Here is a 22,784-nt window from a genome sequence, read left to right on the forward strand (position 1 = left end):
CCAAGGCTAGATTTATGGCCCAGGATGTGATATATCCTGGAAAGTGGCCCTTGTACACTTGAGAAAAAGGTGAAATGCACAGTTTGCAGGTGAAATGTCCTATAGATATTAACTAGGTCTAATTGGTTCATTGTATCATTTAAAGTTTGTTTCCTTGCTAATTTTCTGTTTGGATGACATGTCCATATGTGTGAGTGGGGTATTAAAATCTCCCACTATTATTGTGTTATTGTTCATTTCTCCTTTCATACTTGTTAGCATTTGCATTATGTACTGAGCTGCTCCTATGTTGGGTGCATATGTATTTATAATTGTTATATCTTCTTTTTGGATTGACCTTTGATCATTAGGTAGTACCTTCTTTGTCTCTTTTCATGGCCTTTATTTCGAAGTCTATTTTATCTGATATGAGTGTTGCTATTCCTGCTTTATTTTGGTCTCCAATTGCATGAAATTTCTTTTTCCAGCCCTTCACTTTCAGTCTGTACATGTCCTTTGTTTTGAGGTGGGTCTCTTTTAGACAGCAGGGGTCTTGTTTTTGGATCCATTCAGCCAGTCTTTGTCTTTTGTTTGGGGCATTCAAACCATTTACATTTAAGCTACTTATTGATAAGTATGATCCCATTGCTGTTTACTTTGAAACAACAACATTATTTTTTTTTTCCATTAAATGATAATGTGTCCTGGTATGGACCTCTTCAGGTTCATCTCTCTTTGGGACTGTCTGACTTCTAGACCTGAATGTCTCTTTCCTTCCCCAGGTTAGAAAAGTTTAGCTATCATTTATTCAAGTAAGTTTCTGTCTCTCTCTATTTTAGATCCCCATAATGAGAAGAGTACTGATGTTGTCCCAGATGTCTGTTAACCTATCCTCATTTTATAAATTCTTTTTTTATTTTTCCTATGCTGTTTGGGAAGTTTCCACTACCCTGTCTTCCAGATCTCTGATCCATTCTTCTGAATCCTCTAATCTACTATTGATTTTCTCTACTGTGTTTTTCATTTCAGCTGTTGTATCCTTCAGCACTGTTTACTCCTTCTTTATATTTTCTTATTCTTAAAATTCTGTTTTCATTCATTCTTCTCTAGAGTTCACTGAACAGCTTTATGGTCATTACCTTGAATGCTTTGTTGGGTAGATTGCTTAACTTTGTTTAGTGACTCTTCTGAGATTTTGTCTTATTCCTTCATTTGGAATGCATTTCTCTGTCTCCTGATTTTACCTAACTCTGTGCTTATTTCTAAGAGTTAGGTGTATTCTTGATCTTAGAGAAGTGGTCTTATGCAGAAGTCTATGGGGCCCAACAGAATGGTCCCCTCTGTAGGACGTGTGCAGCAGATCTAGATGCTATAGGGGTGCCCTTCTGTTGTGTCAATGCCAACTACTCTGGGTGCACTGGTAGGCAAGGATCCCACCTCCTCCCCAGGTGGCTAACAGACTGTGCCTCATGTGGTGGCTGCCAGCCCACTCATAGGCAGGATGAAATGTTGATGGAGCTGGCTTCACGGTCTATGTGTACTTGAGCTGGTGGTATCACACCCAAGAGCAGGGTGAGATGCAGGTGTAGCAGCTGTGGAGCCCAGTGGAGTCTGGGGTTGGTGCTGTCATGCTGGTGAGCTGTTAAGCCTCTGGTGCTAGTAAGCTATGTACGTGTGTGTTAGGGAGAACTCTAAAGTGGTACTTGTCTCTCATGATGGCTGGCGCCAGTATCTATGATCCCAATTGTCTCCTATCTCTCTAGAAGTTTCACAAAGATAAACAAATTAGTCTAACCCAAGCCTCTTTCCCATTGATGCCTCTTCACTGGGACACAGAGTATGTGAGATTTTGTATGCCTTTAAAGAACAGAAGAAACTGTTTCCTAAAGCCCTCCGGCTTTCTTATGCACAAGTTACTCTGGACTTCTAAGTCAGAATTTCTGGGGGCTTATTTTTCAGGACCATGACTTCCAGGCTGGGCAGCCCAGTTGTCCCTTCGTTCTTGTCCTTTTGATCATTAGGAATAAAATCTGCATAAACATAAATTTTACCTGTTATTTGCACAGTAGCCCAAGGAGTTTGTCTGTGTTTCACAGCAGAAGTGAAAGAGTGTTCATCAGTTCATAACTGAAACTGTGATTTACTGTTTCAAGATAAATTGGAAGAGACAGAGAGGACTTCATCTTGCTGATCCATACAAAGATTGCATGCATGCTCAGTCACTTAGTCATGTCCAACTCTATGTGACCCAATGGACTCTAGCCCACCAGGTTCCTCTGTCCATGGAATTTCCCAGGCAAGAACGCTGGAGTGGGTTGCCACCCTCCTGCCCAGGGGATCTTCCACATCCAGGGATCGAACCCGTATCTTATACACCTCGTGCATTGCAAGAGGTTTCTTTACCACTGAGCCACCATGGAAGGATATAAATCTTAGAGGAGTATCAATTTTCTTTAAAGAATATTTTAAACAAATTTGTGCATGCAGTACTTACCAATACAACGTGGGATTGACTGCCATCTCCCATCCTTGCACACAATTTCTTCTCCATCTTGAATTAAATAATTTTCTTTACATAGAATTGATATTTTTCTCCATCCTGATATTTCACTGTAGTTGTCATATCGTGAGCATTGGGAACCTGAGGTGGAGGTGGGCATGGTTGTATTTGTGCTTCTGAAAATATTAAAATTAGATTTCTTGATTAAAAAGCATAGGTTCAAATATTAAAGGAAAATTTTTCAATAAACAGAAAGCTCTAATGTTATATCATAAATGATCAAATAATATGATACTCTGTAATTATACTCTTAAGCTTGTTTAGCACTTCAATACATCACATTTGGTTCAGGGTCTCTTCTCTCTCTCTCTCTCTCTTTTTTTTTTTTTTTTTTTAGCAGATTTTCATGATCAGATATATTGGACTTGGATTGGAGCCCTCACAAATTTTTCTACCATGGGAGTTGATTAGCCAGAAGAAAAACTACATTTAGTTAATAACCTATTAATGTGATGCTGATTCTTGAACAAGGTAAGAGTTAGATAGGTTCACTGGGATTCAGAGTGTATTGTTTACAGTTCAGTACTCTCCTGGAGGTACAATTCACTAGCTTGCCTGCGCTGTTAAACAATATATACACTGATGAATGCACCTTCTTTAACGGATTATCAAGCCTGGCTTTTTCTATGTGACCAGAGGGTATAAAAGATCCCTCTGTAAACTGTGTCTGAGTCCATCAAATAGAGATACCTCAACTATCCCATTCATAATCTGAAGACAAAGCCTGTTCTGCTCAACTGAGGGAAGACTGCATGAATACACCTGGAAGAATTTGGAGCCCTCTATGACTCCTTGGTTTTGCTTCCTCCTGTCACACTTCATTTCTAATTTCATTAGAAACACTATGCAAGTATAGGCTGGAAACTCATAAATCCTTTCAAGGAGCCAACATTTTGTATTTAACTTAGGGACATATTTGACTGAATACACTTTATTCATCATTAGTAATATCATCAGATTTTCTATTCTGATCTAAGTCAATAGGAGTATTTTGTGTTCTGTGTTGTGCTTAGTCAGTCAGTAATGCCAAACTCTTTGCGACCCCATGGACTATAATCTGCCAGGCTCCTCTGTCCATGGGGATTCTGGATTCTCCAGGCAAGAATACTGGAGTGGGTTGCCTTGCCCTCCTCCAGTGGATCTTCCCAACACAGGAGTCAAACCGAGGTCTCCTGCAACTTGGGTGGATTCTTTACCATCAGAGCCACCAGGGAAGACTTGGAATATTTTATGTTTCATCAGAAATATTTATCTTATTTCTGTTTTAACTCTTTTGACATTTTTTTTTTTTTTTTTTTTTATATTTTTATTTTTTTTTTATTTTATTTTTTTTTTTTTTAAATTTTATTTTATTTTTAAACTTTACATAACTGTATTAGATTTGCCAAATATCAAAATGAATCCGCCACAGGTATACATGTGTTCCCCATCCTGAACCCTCCTCCCTCCTCCCTCCCCATTCCATCCCTCTGGGTCGTCCCAGTGCACCAGCCCCAAGCATCCAGTATCGTGCATCGAACCTGGACTTGCAACTCATTTCATACATGATATTTACATGTTTCAATGCCATTCTCCCAAATCTTCCCACCCTCTCCCTCTCCCACAGAGTCCATAAGACTGTTCTATACATCAGTGTCTCTTTTGCTGTCTCGTACACAGGGTTATTGTTACCATCTTTCTAAATTCCATATATATGCGTTAGTATACTGTATTGGTGTTTTTCTTTCTGGCTTACTTCACTCTGTATAATAGGCTCCAGTTTCATCCACCTCATTAGAACTGATTCAAATGTATTCTTTTTAATGGCTGAATAATACTCCATTGTGTATATGTACCACAGCTTTCTTATCCATTCATCTGCTGATGGACATCTAGGTTGCTTCCATGTCCTGGCTATTATAAACAGTGCTGCGATGAACATTGGGGTACTCGTGTCTCTTTCCCTTCTGGTTTTCTCAGTGTGTATGCCCAGCAGTGGGATTGCTGGATCACTCTTTTGACATTTTTATCAATGTATTTTCAATAATTTATTTTATGTCTGATGTTTAAACATTTTTGTCCGAATAATTTTGTTAAAAGTCTTGCAAAAGTTAGTCTATACACTACATTTCTCCATAAACTGAATATTTTCCAAATCAGCTATTTATACTTTTTAGTTTATTATAAAAATAGACATTTTAATTTTAGTTTTTCTTTCCTTCTATGTTCTTTGGATATATGTTCTTTTCTAGATTCTAGATTGTACTATCCATTACTTAAGTCCATTTTTTTGTAAAGCAAGTTTTAATCTATACATATCTTTGATTTTTGCTGTATACCATAGATTCCAAAGTATACAATTTTCATTTTACTTAATTTAACATATTTTCTGTCAGTAAATCACAGACAAAGATTTTTTTTTAATTTCCAAGTTTTCTGATATGAGTGAATAAGTTGTTTAGCTAGATTTCTTTTAATTTACCATTGCTTTTAATTAATAGAGAATAATTTGAGGACACATTACATGAAATTGATTAGGAATTCTTTTTTCACATGAAAATAATCAGGTGTTTTAAATTAATTAGCTATATTTCAATAAATTAATGTGGACTTCCAGAGAAGGCATATTATTAAAACTATGAAGACCTATTTTATAAGTATTAAAAAGGTAATTCACAAGGACTAAGCCTTTATAAATACATAATGTATCTAAGAATATATCAGAATACATGAAGCAAAGATGGGCAGAACTGACAGAAGAAATAGACAAATCCACATCCCTTGTTAGCAATTCTGAAAGCCTTCCTACTCTGATGGATAGAACAACTAGAAAAAGCTATTTTAAGACATAGGTACATTTTAGAACACTATGAACAATGTTAAACTGATCTAGAAACTAGAATATACATATACTTTATATGAAACGGAAACATCACAAAGATAGACAATATGCTGTGAAACAAAGAAAGAATAAAATTCAAAATATTAAAAATTAACAGAGTGTGTTCTATGACAAGGGAATTAGATTAGAAACCAATAAGAATAAATTATCTATGTAATCACTGATGATAATCATCAAATTGTGTACAGTAAATATATGCAGCTCTCTAGATAACAATCATACCACAGTATTACTGTTAATGGAGAATGAATTATTTAGAAAATCATAAATATGTGAGAATTAAACAACACATTTCTAAGCAACCGTTACATCAAAGAAGCCACTAGGAATATTAGAAAATATTTCACATACAGTTAATTGAAAATAAAATTGATACATATTTATAAATTTTTGAGGCACAGGTAAAGCAATGCTTAGAAGTGAAAAAAAGTAGTTTTACAGGTTTAGATTTAAAAAGCATGATGGTTTGAATCAATGTTATCATTTTTTATCTTAAAAAATGAGAGAGTAAAATTAAAATGAAGCGATCAGAAAAAAGGAAAATTAAGTCCACAGAGAGAAAAAATTGAGAAAGATTAATAGAAAAGAGAAAACAGAAAATTAAGAAAGTTAAAAATCATGAATATTAACAAGATAAAAATTAGACAAGAGAGGAAATGGAAGAAACTGTGTTAAAAATGTTAATTTGAAAATAATAATTTTGAAAAACAAAACTTTATTCATAAAATAAAGGAGGGAAACAACTCTCAATACCAAAAATGAAAGAGGTGAGATTACCCAATATACTATAGGATTAAAAGAAAAATAGAATGTTAAGTGACTATTAGAAATGATTTTACATTAATCAATTTCATAAGTTAGGTAAAATAGAGATATTTCTTGAAAAATGCAACAGTCACACAGTGATAAGACAATGTAGAAAATGTGATTAGCATACTCCCTATTAAAGAAACTGAATTCTTCATCAAGGGAATTTTTCGAAGAAGCAAACTGGATATCAGATCTCACGTGTGCTCAGTCGTGTCCAACTCTCTGCAACCCTATGGACTGCAGCCTGCCAGGCTTCTCTGTCCATGGGATTCTGCAGGCAAGAATACTGGAGTGGGTAGCCATTCCCTTCTCCAGGGGATCTTCCCTACTCAAGGATTGAACCCGGGTCTCCTGAATTGCAGGCAGATTCTTTACTGTCTGAGCCCCCAGGGGAGCCTATTTGTATGTCTGGAAAGATTGAAGCAGAAATAAATAGAGACATACCATGTTTATGAATTCAAAATTCAATATGGTAAAGATGCCAATTGTCCACAATTTGTTTCTCATTACAAAGTCATCCCATTCGATATACAACCCAACATTTTATCAAAATTTGTAAGTCTCCCCTGAAATTTCTATGTTCAAAACCAAAATAACTAAAGTAATTTTGAGTGAGAGGAACATACTTGGAGACTATTATCAGACTTTTATGCTGCTAGAAAGCTAGTTACAAAGGTAATTTGGCAACAATGAAGATAGTTGAATGACTAGAAAGTTGAGAAATAAATCAACACTTTCATAGTTAACTGATTTTTCACTTCAATGGTTTTTCCACACATATTCTTAAAATAATTGACAATCCATCCATAAAAAATCAACTCCTACTTTATGCAATCCTCAAATGTTAACATGAGATAGATAACATACTTAAATATACTCACATAAAATTATAAAGTTTCTAGAAGAAACTGTAAAACATATGTACTTCACTACCTGTAAATGTTACTTGTTTCCTTAAAGACGCAGTTGTGTAGCAAGCTCTTTTAATTTTATATTTGCTATTAATTTATAATAATTTATAAACATGAATTCCCTGAAATTTGTTGGGAATTCCTACATCATATGAAATAATAAATTGTTTTAGTGTAACTATATTTAATAAGCTAATATACATTTCCAGACAAGGTGCATGACAAAAATTAAGAAATATTTTATAATTATAAAATGTTAATTCACAAGGACCAAGCAATCATAAATATATAATGATTAATATACAATGCTGTGCTTAGCCACTCGGTCATGTCTCACTCTTTGTGATCCCATGATCTGCAACCTGCCAGGCTTCTCTGTCCTTGGGGCTTCTCCAGGCAAGAATACTGGAGTGGGTTGCCTCCATGGGATCTTCACAACACAAGGATTGAACCCAGGTCCCCCTCACTGCAAGCAGATTATAGACTGATCTACCAGGGAAACTCAAGAATCCTGGAGTGGGCAGCCTAACTCTTCTCTAGGGGATATTTCTGATCTAGAAATTGAACTGGGGTCTCCTGCATGGCAGGCTGATTCTTTACCAGCTCAACTACCAGGGAAGCCCATAATATACAATGTACATTATGTATCGGCATGGCAGTTATTTAGAAGTTTGTTGTTTAATTCCCAAATAGTTATGTTTTTCTAAATAATTTATTCTCCATTAATACAGCTTTATTGTTGTATGATTTTTATATTAGGATCTTTATAAAAGGATGAATTATGAGGTGGAATATTAGACAGTAGATCTGGTTTTCTATTGATTTGAAGCTTCTTTCTAGATATTCTAGGCTTGTAGAAACTGGTAAACATATTGAGAATAGGGAGTCAAGATGTCATAGAGTCGGAGAAGAGAAGCACAGATATTAAAAGTGGAAAATTGAAATGAACCTCTTCGATTGGAATTCATCATGTAAACATGTCTCAAGACTTTTCAAGATAGTTAAACAAATAGAGAAATAGATGACTAGATAGATACATAAATATATATAAATAGATACATAGATTGATACATATAGATACATTGATAAATACATAATAGTTCAGCATAAGCATAAGTACATTTATGTGTAATACACAAAATCAGAAACAATGGTTTTCCAGCAGAAATGAGCACACCTACTGCCCAGATGTTAATTTAAAGTCACAAAGTCTCTGAGTGGTTTGTCACAGAGCTGACTAAGGCACATTATACAATTAATATTTAGACACAGTATTTTGATTAGCTTCTAAATTACCTTGCAGATGGAAAATATTTGGAATGATAGATAAATTTCCTTGAAGGACACAAAGATACTACTTTTACAAGTCAGAGAGATATATAATACATTTTTTAAAACATTATGGACAAGAGATTACCTTCTTTGCAGTCTACTTTAGGATCCCATTCTCCATTTATACAGATTGAGTGTTTGTGTTCTGATTTTCCTCGACATTGGTAAATTTTGTTGGTGCTATGGTCATATTCAATCATATGCGCTGGTTTTCCCTCAGATGGAAATAATGTTGACCCTTTACACTTCCTAAGTTCATCTGTTGCTATAAAATGAAAACATTCTCTTGAAAAGACTAATTCTAAAGAACCAAATGGCTAATAACAAAAAATAGCTATGGAATCAATAAAATAATGATGTTACAATTTATGCCTACAAATTCCACCAGCCAAGTTCTTGCTGATCAAAGTTCATGAAATGAAAAATTATACATGAGCCTGAGTCTTGCGTCCAGTTTTTGAAATTTCAGAGAAAATACCCATCCTAAAGATTTCTGCCTTTTTGACTGGAATACTTTTTGATGATCTACATAGTGAATAGCTATCACATGAATAAATTTGGTCCCAAACTTGAAATCTGTGTAAATGTTCATATAATTTGCTTGTGGACCTTAAGCATCTCTGCATTATTTTTAATTCACACTCTTAAAACAATAAAATAAAAACAATTTTCTGTGGGCAAAGCATACCAAGTTGCTACTTTACATGTGTTTTTTCAAGAAATGTAATGAAACATAATAAGAAAACTACATCCAAGGTGTTTTGTATAGAATCTTAACTTTTAAGCAAATCTTTTACCTGACACTGAAAATAAACACTTGAAATAAGAAGATGGGTACTTAAAGTTACAACCTTTGTATATACACTTCGAGTCTTTGAGCCACTATGTTATGTATCAGATCATTATAATGCAATATAAAGCCATGATAATTTTTTTCTAGCTCCAGGATAAGTTAAATATGGACTAAAAAAAGCTTTATATATATATACCTATTTTGTTAATTCAATGCAGGTGGAAGTTCTTTTTGAATTTGACAAAATATCTGTATAGGCCTTTGGCAGTATATGTTAATGATTTGTTAATGATAAAGGTTAAGTGAAATGAATAAATAAGGAAAAGTCAAGTAGGTAGTCAAAGAAAAGTGATGGTTTCAAAATGAAACTCTGAAAAAATAAAATAACAAGCTGAATTGAAAACACACTAAAGCCTTGAGAATTAGCCCTGTTTTTAAGTTTTGTTCAGGGTGTTGAGGGACATAAAACCAGTAGTATTCTTCAAGGAATGGTGGCCAAAGGAAGATGTATACTCAAAAGGAGAAATAGTGGCTGTGGGCCTCATCCTATGATGGACAGGTTTCTGGAAGGAAAGCAGACTTATTTTATTAGGAGAAAATAAGCCCAGTAGGAAGAATGACAAGCTAGATTAGACAGAGTGACAAAATAAACCTCGAGAGAAGAAAACTGGAATAAGGTCTATTATAGCAAAGGGGGACTACATTACACTGAATGCAGGTAGAGGATTCACCTTTGCAAGGAAAACTCTGAGGTCAGAAGAGTAATAATTGAAGCAAACATTTTGGCATTAGGTAGAATGAAAAGTTAAATGAGGTGAGGTCATTTGAGGAGATAGAAGAGGACAAAGGTGGGGTTTGGTCTTGAAGAACTGGCAATACCTAGGACAGGAATGTGTTCATGAAAATGCAGGGATTAATAAGCAAAAAATTGGTATTTAACTAAGTAAACTCCTACTGAATGCCTCCCATCTGTCAACTGGTCTTTTGAGTGTGGGTCTTTCAACATACTGTCGGCAAGGAAAACAGCTATCAGTCCCTGCCCTCACTCAGGGCCTAAACGTAAGCCCTACCTTCTTCTTGGAATAATTAATGACTAGAAATATAATGAGTTAATTATCCTGGACATCCAGGGCTGTCTTTGAATGCAGAGCCCAGGAAAACTCCAGGAAAAAGTCTATTCCAAGAGAAAAAATGAAAGAATGCAGCTAACATTGATTCTCCTGGTCAGTCATCAAAGACTTGGTCATCCAAAAGTCAGGATGAGTCTCTTACAGCAAATGTATCAGGGCAAGTTCCTGGTCCCACCCCAAGTGCCTCCCATGACAGAGTTACCTACTAACAGGGAGGGTTGAAGCCCACCCTCCCCAACACAGTAAATTCTCTTTGCAGAATTTGAAACAGATAGAGAAATTATCATTGTTAGAAGCTTGAGAGGCAAGATTCCTACACAAATGTATCAAATGGGTATTTTCCTCAACTATAATTCCTGGTTTCCAATGTTCTAAAAGAAAGAGTACCATATAAAAGCAAAAATGGCATTTCTGCAATGATAGTTGTATTTTCCTGGTAAGTTGTACTCCCATTTTAATCACATGAGTATCTGTCAGTAAGGTTTAGTTTCACACTTGTCAAGATAAACAATGTCCATATCAGGACAGAAAGATGGATAAAATTCTAAGGCTAGTTTATATTTTTCCTCTTTAAACACATATTGGATTATAAAAATCAAATGTTTGGGATCATTATATTTTAAGATCTGACATTCTCAAGGATAACTCTAAATTTCAACAGAATGGCTGCAAATACTAAAGGTCAATTTGAGATGTGTATTCTGACCAATGCACTGAGGAGGCTGGGTCCATGCTCCAATAATACACATGATAAATCTGGGTCCAACCATTGTAAATGCTTCTCTGCAACTGAACTCAACCGAGTCTCCATGGTGATAGGGAGGGACAGAAGGCTTGATGTCGCTGTGATCAATGTCAGGTATATTTCCACAGATACGCTCCTCCTCTGAAAATCCACAAAAAAATGTTCGTCTTTAAAATATTTAAATGTGTATATGGATACAAACAAGAGTAATGATTTACCTTGAAATATTACTACTTTCAATACATTACCAATACACACAGGCAAAGCTGTCCATTCTCCATCAACACACTGAATTTTATGAGAACCCTTCATCAGAAATCTGGGGTTGCAAGCATATTCCACGACCTCATTGTGTGCATATTCTTCTTTGTGTATTTCTTTCCCTTTCCCATTAAGAAGTTGAGGAGGTGGAGCACATGATTTTACTTTCCTTACTGTAGAAATATTGCATAAATTATGGTTACATTGTGTCTTATAACTGAAAAATCCAACTAATGCAGAAATTTATTTCTCTAAATGAAATTTTATTTGTTATGTAATTAATTTTAGCATTTTTAAACAACGAAAAAAAGAACAGTGTTTACTGATTCTGTTACTCATCTTGAACTAGCATATTGAAGTCTATGTATGCTCAGAAGCATGTTCATTATCCAGACATGCTAAATAAATATGCAAACCAGTTACTCATTCTGGGTGTATAAATTATAGCAATACTTTTATTCCACAGAAACACTGTGTGAAAACTTTTTGAAAAAATATCATTTGAGAGAAGCATTTGAACAGTTTAACTTTGATTCACATGATTTGATACATGTGACTGAATTAAGTTACTTGAACACTCTTTAGACATACTTGAGGACACTAGATGTAAAGCCCACAGTATATAAACTCTCCAATATTAATGGTAGAATTGCAGGAAAAAGGAAAACTAACAAGAAATCCTGCCAGTGTCAGGTTCCTCATGCATTTCTGTGGATTCTCCACCACATATTTCAAGAAGCACCTGGAGGTTAATTTCTTAAAGAAGGAAAACTGAGGTATCTACTACCCAGCGCATGTCATTGGTGGGTATGCTGCTGCAAAGTCGCTTCAGTTGTGTCTGACTCTGTGCGACCCCACTAACATTTACAAAATATAATGCTGCTTTTTTGCTCTCAAAATGTAGAAATATTCTCTCAGAATAAAAAAAAAAAGACACAATTTTAAAATTGAATACAAATGAAAAAATGATATAAAAAATATAACTGGGAAACTAGAACACACAAGAGAGACATTTCTCTTGTATTTGAGTTAGAGGTACATTAAAAATCACTTAATTTTATCTACAAGTGTAGAAATCAAACTGAAACATGAAACAAAATGAGTAAACATGTTCAAGGTCACACAGGCATATTCTAGGTGTCTTGGTTATGTATATGACAACACAAACATCTAATCTTATTGTACCTATAAATGAGCTTAATTATTAATATATGTTTTATTATTCTGATTCATTTTAAAAATGTATAAGCTTATCATTGAAAATGTGTAAAATCTATGAAATTTTTGCTGTGTGTCACATTGCTGTGTGTGGATTAATTGCTCAGTCGTGTCTGACCCTTTGTGACCACATGGAGTATAGCTGGCCAGGCTCTTCTGCCCTTAGAATTCTCCAGGCAAGAATACTGGAGGGAGTAATTCATTCCTTTCTCTAGGGGATCTTCCTAACCCAGGGATCAAACCCAGGTCTCCCACACCACAGGCAGTTTCTTTACATCTGAGCCACCAGGGATTGTACATATTATCAAAAATTACATTATTCTTATTTGGAGTCTTCCTATTGCTCAATAATTTATAAACTTCAAAATTGGAATTTAAGAATTAGAATCTCACCCAAAAGAAGGACTATCTAAGTTTTCAAACATTATCATAAAATTATATATAAGCTAAAGTGAAGTGAAGTCGCTCAGTCGTGTCCAACTCTTTGCGGCCCCGTGGACTGTAGCCCACCAGGCTCCTCCATCCATGGGATTCTCCAGGCAAGAATACTGGAGTGGGTTGCCATTTCCTTCTCCAGGGGATCTTCCTGACCCAGGCATCGAACCCAGGTCTCCTGCATTGCAGGTAGACGCTTTAACCTCTGAGCCACCAGGGAAGCCCATATATAGTTTTAAAAGTAATTCTCCCTCCTCCCCAAATCAATAAATTTGTTTCTGCTTTTGTTTTAATGTTGAGCTTTGTAGCTTAGCTGTGAGATTACTCTTGATGAGAACCATTGGGATTCCTTTCCTAAAGTTGTATTCCAAACTTCCACATAGCAATACTTCTAACGGTATGTGACTTTGTTTACATATATTGTGCTTCAGTTCAGTTCACTTCAGTCGCTCAGTCGTGTTCGACTCTTTGCGACCCCATGAATCGCGGCACACCAGGCCTCCCTGTCCACCACCAACTCCCGGAGTTCACTCAAAATCATGTCCATCGAGTGAGTGATGCCATCCAGCCATCTCATCCTCTGTCGTCCCCTTCTCCTCCTGTCCCCAATCCCTCCCAGCATCAGAGTCTTTTCCAATGAGGCAACTCTTTGCATGAGGTGGCCAAAGTACTGGAGTTTCAGCTTTAGCATCATTCCTTCCAAAGAACACCCAGGGCTGATCTCCTTTAGAATGGACTGGTTGGAACTCCTTGCAGTCCAAGGGACTCTCAAGAGTCTTCTCCAACATCACAGTTCAAAAGCATCAATTCTTTGGCGCTCAGCTTTCCTCACAGTCTAATTCTCACATCCATACATGGCCACTGGAAACTTACATAAAATTCCTATTTTATCCTACTATGTAAAACGCTGCTTTAACAAAAGAAGATCTTGATATTAGGCTGTTTTCTAACTGTTGTCTTTACAAAGAGTGACTGTAAGAATGGCATGATCATCTTAAAAGCCTTTCCCTTTACTTAGAATTGTTAGTAGCTCAGTTGTCTATCTCTTTGCTATCCCATGGACTGCAGCTGTCCAAAATTCCATGGAATTCTTCAGGCAAGAATATTGCAGTAGCTAGCATTTCATTTCTCCAGGGGACCTTTCCGACCCAGGGATCCAATCCAGGTCTCCTGCAATGCAAGTAGATATTACTGTCAGGTGTCTCAGAAATTTTGAAAGGGAAAGTGTGGTCTCTCAGGCATGTCTGATTCTTTTTGATGCCATGGACTATAGCCCACCATACTCCTCTGTCTGTGGAATTCTTTAGGCAAGAATACTGCAGTGGGTTGTCACTCGTTTCTCCAAGAGATCTTCCTGACCCAGGGATTGAACCCAATTCTCCTGCATTGCAGGCGGATTCTTTACCATCTGATCTTTTCTAAAATAAGCCAATTTTTTGCTGCCTTGGCTGCAGCAAAGGCATGTGTCTTTGCTGACAAATGGTTTCCAGGCTTTCTTTGCATAGACGTCTTCCTACCTAAACTTCACCCGCAGTCCCTCCTACTTTCTAAGCACTTGGATTCTTTTCTTCTTAGAATACACTTATTGGAACAATATAATAGAAATATTTTTACTTTTTGGTTCATGATTTACTTTAATTTATCTTTTTTTTTTTTCATACTGGCATGAAAGCTGTTGAAAGGCATACCACTGATCCCCACTGTATCTTTCACAATTTTCTCTTAGCCTACTTCTGGCACATATCAGGTGCTTGCCTACAGCCTGAAAAGTGAAATTACCTGGGCTCTGGACACTGTTGAACAAGCCTGGCCCATTTCTATAACAATCTCCCCCTGTGTGTCTATCTGAAATCTCTGTGCTCAATCTTTTCTACACTGGCCAATGTTCCATCTCCTCCATCCCCCATGCACCATTCGGTCTCACATGACTTTGTCTCCTTCCTGAAATGAGAACAGGAACCATCAGCACCTGCTTCTCTCCAGCATTGTATTTACACACCCATTTACTTCCTTCTCCTGACAGGAAGTTGCAAATAATCCAGTTGTCACCAAGTCCAGGACTTTCTCAAAACTGCTGGTTCCTCTCCCACCTCTTTCACAGGGAGCCTGTGGTCAGTCTTTGCCTGCTTCCCTCTCTGGTTCATCCTCTTCAACGTTCATTACACTCTCATCTTTCCCATTAAAACAATGCATAATCCACTGAGCAATACATCCTGAACCTCTTATTCTCTGCCACAACCAAGCCTTTTGAATGAGTTATGTCCTCATGCTGTATTGCATTTCTTACTAATAATTTATTTAGCAGGCTGTAAGTAGATTTTCCCCTGTCTATTCCATCTGAATCTGTCTCTGTTACAATTATTGTTGGCTTCCATGTAGCCAAATCCACCACATTTTAAGTGTTTTAACCTGACTTATTAACTGAATTAGAAATATTCATTAGTGTAACTATTCTAATGTAATTTGATTACACTGTCTTTGAATAAACTGTATGGTAGACATGCCAAGAAGCTTACATGAATAATTTATTTTAATAACTAAAAAATCTTTTTAAATATTAGATCATTTGTAAATATTAAATCATTGTACAGATTCAGAGGCGTGAACAAACTTCAAATAGGTCATTGCTCTTAGATATTTAGTTAGATAATGGTGGAATTGGATATAGAACCATTTCAGGCTGATTCCACAGGAATTACTGTTAGTCAATTTATTATTCCTTGTTATTATATCATTTTCTTCTGTCCACAACTATGAAATATTCATTCTGACATTTTTTCCCCTAAATTCTCTGGGTCCTCCTTTCTTTCTATCCACTTTGCCATCTATCCTTCTTCCGTCAAACACCTCAGTGTTGGAAGCTTCAGGACTCAGTCTTGAGCTCTCTTCTATTTTCATTCTACATTCTTTTCCAATCTGATGTCATCATTTATAGAGTGATAATCTCACATGTACATCTCCTGGCTAAACCCATGCACTCAACACTGTAGTTGACATATCCAATGTTTATGGTCCATGGGCGGCACACCCACAGTGCATCAGCAGGACAAAGGAAGGATGGCAAAAGAAAGGAGAGTGAGTGGAACTGGATCTGCACCTGGGGCTGGGGAACTGAAGCAGGGACAGTGCTGCGTGGGAGGGCAAATGTTTGTGACAGAGGTGAAGCACTGAGGCTGTTGGAGAGTGAAGCAGCTTATCTATGAGAGTCGAATGGAATGAGGATCACACAGACAATCCTTGCCACAGCCATACATACCCCAGACAGGGATTCAAGTCCCCTAGAAAGTGCTGTAGCTTGGAGCTGGAACATAGAGACTGGAAAACAATCCCAGGGCAAGGTCTGCTGTTGACTGAAGGGAGACGGTGTGAGGGAACCTGATGGAGAACATTGCAGTGGAAAATGCTTATGAAGCAAAGCCAGCTAACCTGGAGGAAGGGTGATATTGCTGAGTCACACACAGATAATAGAGCGATCTCTGCAGCCTCTCTCTCTGAACATAGCACCAGACAGCTGAAACAACCCAGGGAGGGTGGACCTATAAGGACATGATGTGCAAAGCAACACAGAAGAACCCCAGCCAGGGTGATCTTTAAGTCCCTGATGAAATAAGCAACAGACAATGACCCCAAGTGGGGGGCCCTGTAAGCACCTGAAGGGGGCAAGCAACAGAGAAGGACCAGCCAAAGAGAGCCTCTGATGGCCAGATGCCAGAAGCTAGGAAAAGACTCTAATAGGGCCATAGCTCCTGCAGCTGAGTCAGTTGTTTTCCCTGCATGCTTGGCACTGCCAGAGTTCCCATAATTCAAGCACCCATGTCACCTCCATGCTCAATCCTCACTGGACAGAGCTGTCAGAAGCTAGAAAAATCCCTAATAGTCACATACCTCCTGACAATACCACCAGATACGTATCTGGCATTGCCAGGGTCCCCATTATTCAAGCTCCTGTGTCACTCCCATGCTCAATCCCCACAAGGACAGAGCAACCAGAGGCTACAAAAAAACACTAAGGGCCTCATATTTCCTGCTGTCATAGCCGGTGGCTCCCCTTAGTACCTGGGACTGCCAGGGCCCCTGCAATCCAAGCAACTGCACCACCTCCACATTCGGTCCTCCCTGGGGCACACCTAAGTCCTCCCAGGGAGCCTAAGGAGCAAACTCCTGTGGACGACTCACATGCACAGGTGGAGATAAAACCACAAGTGAAATCCAGAGGAAGGTGGCTAAGGAATAGAATCAAAACATCCCCACCAGTGGTACAAGCTGAAGATTGAATCCACATGATCAAGTAGGCAGACTTTGTATTTATGGAATATACAAATGATTACTAGAGTTCCTGAAAAGGAAAAAACACTAGCACTGGCAGATGTGGACATCAGGGCAAGAACATGCAAGAGTAGGACCAGATTAGAGTCTGAGCTGTGGCCACAACAGGTAAGAGAGAGCAGCCCAGAACTGGCGGACATCCTAGGGAGGTGAGGTGGACTGTGACTCACATTGAGGAAAAGGATGCTGACAGCTGATCCAAGAAAAATATTTATTATTCTTATATTTTAACTTATTCAGTAGTTGCTACTGGGTTTTTACCTTTTTCCCCCCCTCTCTGTTATTCTAGTTGTTGATTTTAATGCTACTATTAAATCTATTTATGCTTTTGAAAAAAATTTTTAAATCATACTTTTAATTCCCTTTAAATACTTCATCTACATTGGTTTTTGTTGTTTTATGGACTTTTTCTTGTTTTTAATTTTCAAAGTTTTTTAAAAAAATTTTAGTATTTTCCACACATATTCTTTTGTTTGCTTTTCTTTTTCTTTTCCTGTTGTAAGTTATTCTTTAATATGTATAAACTTATTTATCTACCTCTATTGAAATTTTCTTTTCTAGTCTTTCTTTTCTTCCTTTTCTCATTATGTTTATTAATCTGTTTTGCTTTAGTTGCTTTATTCCCCAGTTGTCACATGGCTTTGGCTTTATTTTCCAGTTTATGGTTTTAGTAAGTTTTATTAATAACTAGTTCCTATAATTTTTGCTTTCATTTTCTCACTGGATCAATCTCTTCTACTTTCTTCTTCTTCTTTTTTAACACTGTTTGGGTTTTTGTTTTGTTTTGTTTTGTTTTTCTGTGTGTACATGCATGTGTCTATATCCCATTATTTTTGTGAGTACTTTGCCTTATTTTGTATTTGCCATTTGTCTGGGATTTGCATTTTGTTTCTTGTTTTAGTGTGTTTGTTTTAATCCCTGTTAATGCCGGTACAAACCACCTGTGGTATCTCACTTCCCTGGCCAGAGATCAGGCCCAGAGCCTCTGAAGTGGGAGCGCTGACAAGACTCTAGACTGCCATAAAACTGCCAAAAATCCCAGGGAGTATTTATTAGTGAGAACTCCCATAAAGGCCTCCACCTGTATACACCTGGCATCACTTAACTACCAGCAGCACCCAGTGTAGGATGCCTCACCCAAAAAACAAGATAAAAACACAAACCCAGTTCATCAGCAAACAAGATTGCCACCTCATGAAGTCCTGCCCATTAGAGAGGGAAAAAAAAAAAAAAAACTTCCTTCCTTTCACCAGAGTATAAACAAAAGTCACCCCCAAAAGAAGCCTAAACAAACCAGTGGCACAACCTTACACACCAAGGGCAGAAACCAAAAGGAAGAAGGAATTCGACCTGAAAGCCCGAGAAAAGGAGACATCAAATGCAATAATGGGAAAAGAAAAAAGACAGAAAAATATTGCTCCAATGAAGAAACAAACTAGAAGCACAAAAGACCAAAGGGGAAAAAAAAAAGAGGGGGGTGGGGTGGGGGGAGAGATAGGCAAAATACCTGAAAAAGAATTCAAAGTAATGATAGGAAAAATGTTCTAAACCTTGAAAAGAGAATGGATAAAACGCCAAGAAGCAATCAACAAATTAACACAATAACCAAGGATATAGACGAAAAAAAAAAAAAATGAATCAACAATGATGAATAACACCATTATGGAAATCAAAAGTTCTCTAGAAGGAAACAATAATAGATTAACTGAAGGAAAAAAAAAATGAAACAGTGAGCTGGAAGATTAAATGGTGGAAGTAGTTGCTGATGAGAATAAAGGAAAAAGAATGAAAAGAATTGAGGAGAGCTTTGGAGACCTCTGGGACAGTATTTAACTCACCAACATTTGAGTTATAGGGGTCCCAGAAGAAGAAGAGAAAAAGAAAGTCACTGAGAACATTTTTGAATATATTATAGTTGAAAACTTTTCCAGCATGGGAAAAGAAATATTCAGTCAAGTTCAAGAAGTACAGAGAGTCCAATACAGGATAAACCCAAGGAGAAACATGTCGAGACACATACCAATCAACAGAGATTAAAAACAAAGAAAGAATATTAAAAGCAGTAAGGGAAAAGCAACAAGTAACACACAAGGGAAAAGCTATTCAATTAACAGCTGATCTTTCAGCAGAAACTCTGCAGGTCAGAAAGGAATGGCAGGATATATTTAAAGTACTGAAAGGGAAAAATCTACAAGCAAGATTACTCTACCTGGCAAGGATTTCATTCAACATTGATGGATAAGTTAAAATCTTTACAGACAAGCACAAGTTAAGAGAATTTAGTACCACCACACCAACTTTACAACAAATATTGAAGAGACTTATAAGCATAAGACAAAGGAAAGACCTACAAGAAAAACAAAATAATTAAGAAAATGCTAATTGGAACATATAGGATAATATATTATAATAGGAAAATGCTAATAGTAATATGTAAATAATTACTTTAAATGGATTAAACTCTCCAACCAAAGGACACAGATTGGCTGAATGGATACAAAAACAAGACCCATATATATGCTGTCTACAAGAGACCCACTTCAGATTTAGAGACACATACAGGCCGAAATTAAAAGGATGGAAAAACATATTCCATGAACATGGAAATCAAAAGGAAGTTGAAGTGGCAATTCTCATTTCTGACAAAACAGACTTTAAAAAAAAGAATATTATATGAAATAAAGAAGGAACATTATATAATGATCAAGAGATCAATCCAAGAAGAAGACATAATTCTATACATTTATGCACCCAACATAGAAGCACCTCAATGCATAAGGCAATAACTATCACACATAAAAGGGGAAATTGACAGCAATAAAATAATGGTAAGGGATGTTAACAATGGACAGATCATAAAACAGAACATTAATAAGGAAACGTAAACCATAAATGAAACATTAGACCAAATGGACCTAATTTATATCTTCAGAACTTTCTACCCAAATGCATAAGAATACACCTTCTTCTCAAGTGTGCATGGAACATTTTCCAGGATAGACCATACATTGGGTCACAAATCAAACTTCAGTAAATTTTAAAAAATTGAAAACATATGAAGCATCTTTTCTGACCACAATACTATGAGAATAGATATCAAATAGATGGGAAATGGTAAAAACACAAGCACTTGGAGATAAAACAATATGCTTTTACATAACAGACTTGTTCCTGAATAAATCAAAAGGGAAATCAATGAATTCTTGAAGCAGATAACAATGAAAACACAACTCAAAATCTATGGGATGCAGCAAAACAGTTCTAAAAGGGAAGTTTATAGGAAGAAACAAGGAAAATATCAGAGACAACCTAATTTACACCCAAAACAACTCGATAAAGAAGGGCAAAAAACAAACCCAAAATTAGTAGAAGGAAAGAAATCCTAAAGATCAGAGCAGAAATAAATGAAAAAGAAAGGTAGGAAAAATAGTAAAGACTAATAAAACTAAAAGCTGCTTCTGTGAGAAGATAAACAAAAGTGACAAACAATTAGGCAAACTCATCAAGAAAAATGGGAGAAGAATCAAATCAACAATATAAGGAATGAGAAAAGAGAGGTTACAACAGAAATACAGGGATACAAATGATCATAAGAATCTATTGTGAGCAACTATATGCCAATAAAATGGACAACCTGAAAGAAATGGATATATTCTGAGAAAAGTTCAATCTTCCAAGACTGAACCAGGAAGAAATAGAAATTATGAACAAGCCAATTACATGCACTGAAATTGAAAATGTGATTTAAAAAAAAAAAAAAAAAAGAAACTCTCAAAAAATTAAAGCACAGGGCCTGATGGTTTCACAGATGAGTTCTCTCAAACATTTAGAAAACAGCTAATAATATTCCTATAAAAATCTTTCAAAAAACTACAGAGGAATTAGCACCACCAAACTCATTCTATAAGGCCATCATCACCCTTATACCAAAACCATACAAAGACAACACAAAAAAGAAAATTACTGGCCAATATCACTGATGAAAATACATGGAAAAATCCTCAACAGAACACTAGCAAACAGAATTCAAAAATACATTAAAAAGATAGTACACCATGATACGGAAAAGGCAATAGCACCCCACTCCAATACTCTTGCCTGGAAAATCTCATGGATGAAGGAGCCTGGTGGGCTTCAGTCCATGGAGTTGCTAAGAGTTGGACACGACTGAGTCACTTTCACTTTTCACTTTCCTGCATTTGAGAAGGACATGGCAATCCACTCCAGTGTTCTTCCCTGGAGAATACCAGGGATGAGGGAGCCTGGTGGGCTGCCATCTATGGGGTCACATAGAGCGGGACACGACTGAAGCAACTTAGCAGCAAGCAGCAGCAGCAGAACACCATGATAACAACCATCAAGTTGGGTTTTTCCCAGGGATGCAAGCATTCTTCAGTATACACAAATCCATCAATGTGATATACCATATTAACAAATTGCATGATAAATTCATATGGTAATCAAAATAAATACAGAATAAAAGTTTCTGAAAAATTTCAACACCCATTTATTTTTTTTAATTTTATTTTATTTTTAAACTTTACATAATTGTATTAGTTTTGCCAAATATCAAAATGAATCCGCCACAGGTATACATGTGTTCTCCATCCTGAACCCTCCTCCCTCCTCTCTCCCCATACCATCCCTCTGGGTCGTCCCAGTGCACCAGCCCCAAGCATCCAGTATCGTGCATTGAACCTTGACTGAAAACTCGTTTCATACATGATATTTTACATGTTTCAATGCCATTCTCCCAAATCTTCCCACCCTCTTCCTCTCCCACAGAGTCCATAAGACTGTTCTATACATCAGTGTCTCTTTTGCTGTCTCGTACACAGGGTTATTGTTACCATCTTTCTAAATTCCATATATATGCATTAGTATACTGTATTGGTGTTTTTCTTTCTGGCTTACTTTACTCTGTATAATAGGCTCCAGTTTCATCCACCTAAATAGACATTTCTCCAAAGAAGACATACAGATGGCTAACAAACACATGAAAAGATGCTCAACATCACTCATTATCAGAGAAATGCAAATCAAAACCACTATGAGATACCATTTCACACCAGTCAGAATGGCTGCGATCCAAAAGTCTACAAGTAATAAATGCTGGGGAGGGTGTGGAGAAAAGGGAACGCTCTTACACTGTTGGTGGGAATGCAAACTAGTACAGCCACTATGGAGAACAGTGTGGAGATTCCTTAAAAAACTGGAAATAGACCTGCCTTATGATCCAGCAATCCCACTGCTGGGCATACACACTGAGGACACCAGAAGGGAAAGAGACACGTGTATCCCAATGTTCATCGCAGCGAGACACGTGTACCCCAATGTTCATCTCAGCACTGTTTATAATAGCTAGGACATGGAAGCAACCTAGATGTCCATCAGCAGATGAAT

At 36.8% G+C, this 22,784-nt stretch overlaps 1 protein-coding gene across 1 annotated transcript in view; it reads right to left on the reverse strand.

The window, feature by feature from the left end:
• Positions 1 to 22,784, reverse strand: part of LOC129654239 (complement factor H-like) — a 143,035-nt gene that overhangs the window by 95,074 nt on the left and 25,177 nt on the right. The window contains 5 exon segments of the mRNA XM_055583756.1: positions 2,474 to 2,566; positions 2,569 to 2,655; positions 8,559 to 8,738; positions 11,103 to 11,282; positions 11,390 to 11,575. Coding sequence (XP_055439731.1) covers positions 2,474 to 2,566; positions 2,569 to 2,655; positions 8,559 to 8,738; positions 11,103 to 11,282; positions 11,390 to 11,575 — 726 coding nt within the window.

Source organism: Bubalus kerabau, chromosome 5 (genome assembly GCF_029407905.1).
Source record: "Bubalus kerabau isolate K-KA32 ecotype Philippines breed swamp buffalo chromosome 5, PCC_UOA_SB_1v2, whole genome shotgun sequence".
Lineage (NCBI taxonomy): Eukaryota > Metazoa > Chordata > Mammalia > Artiodactyla > Bovidae > Bubalus > Bubalus kerabau.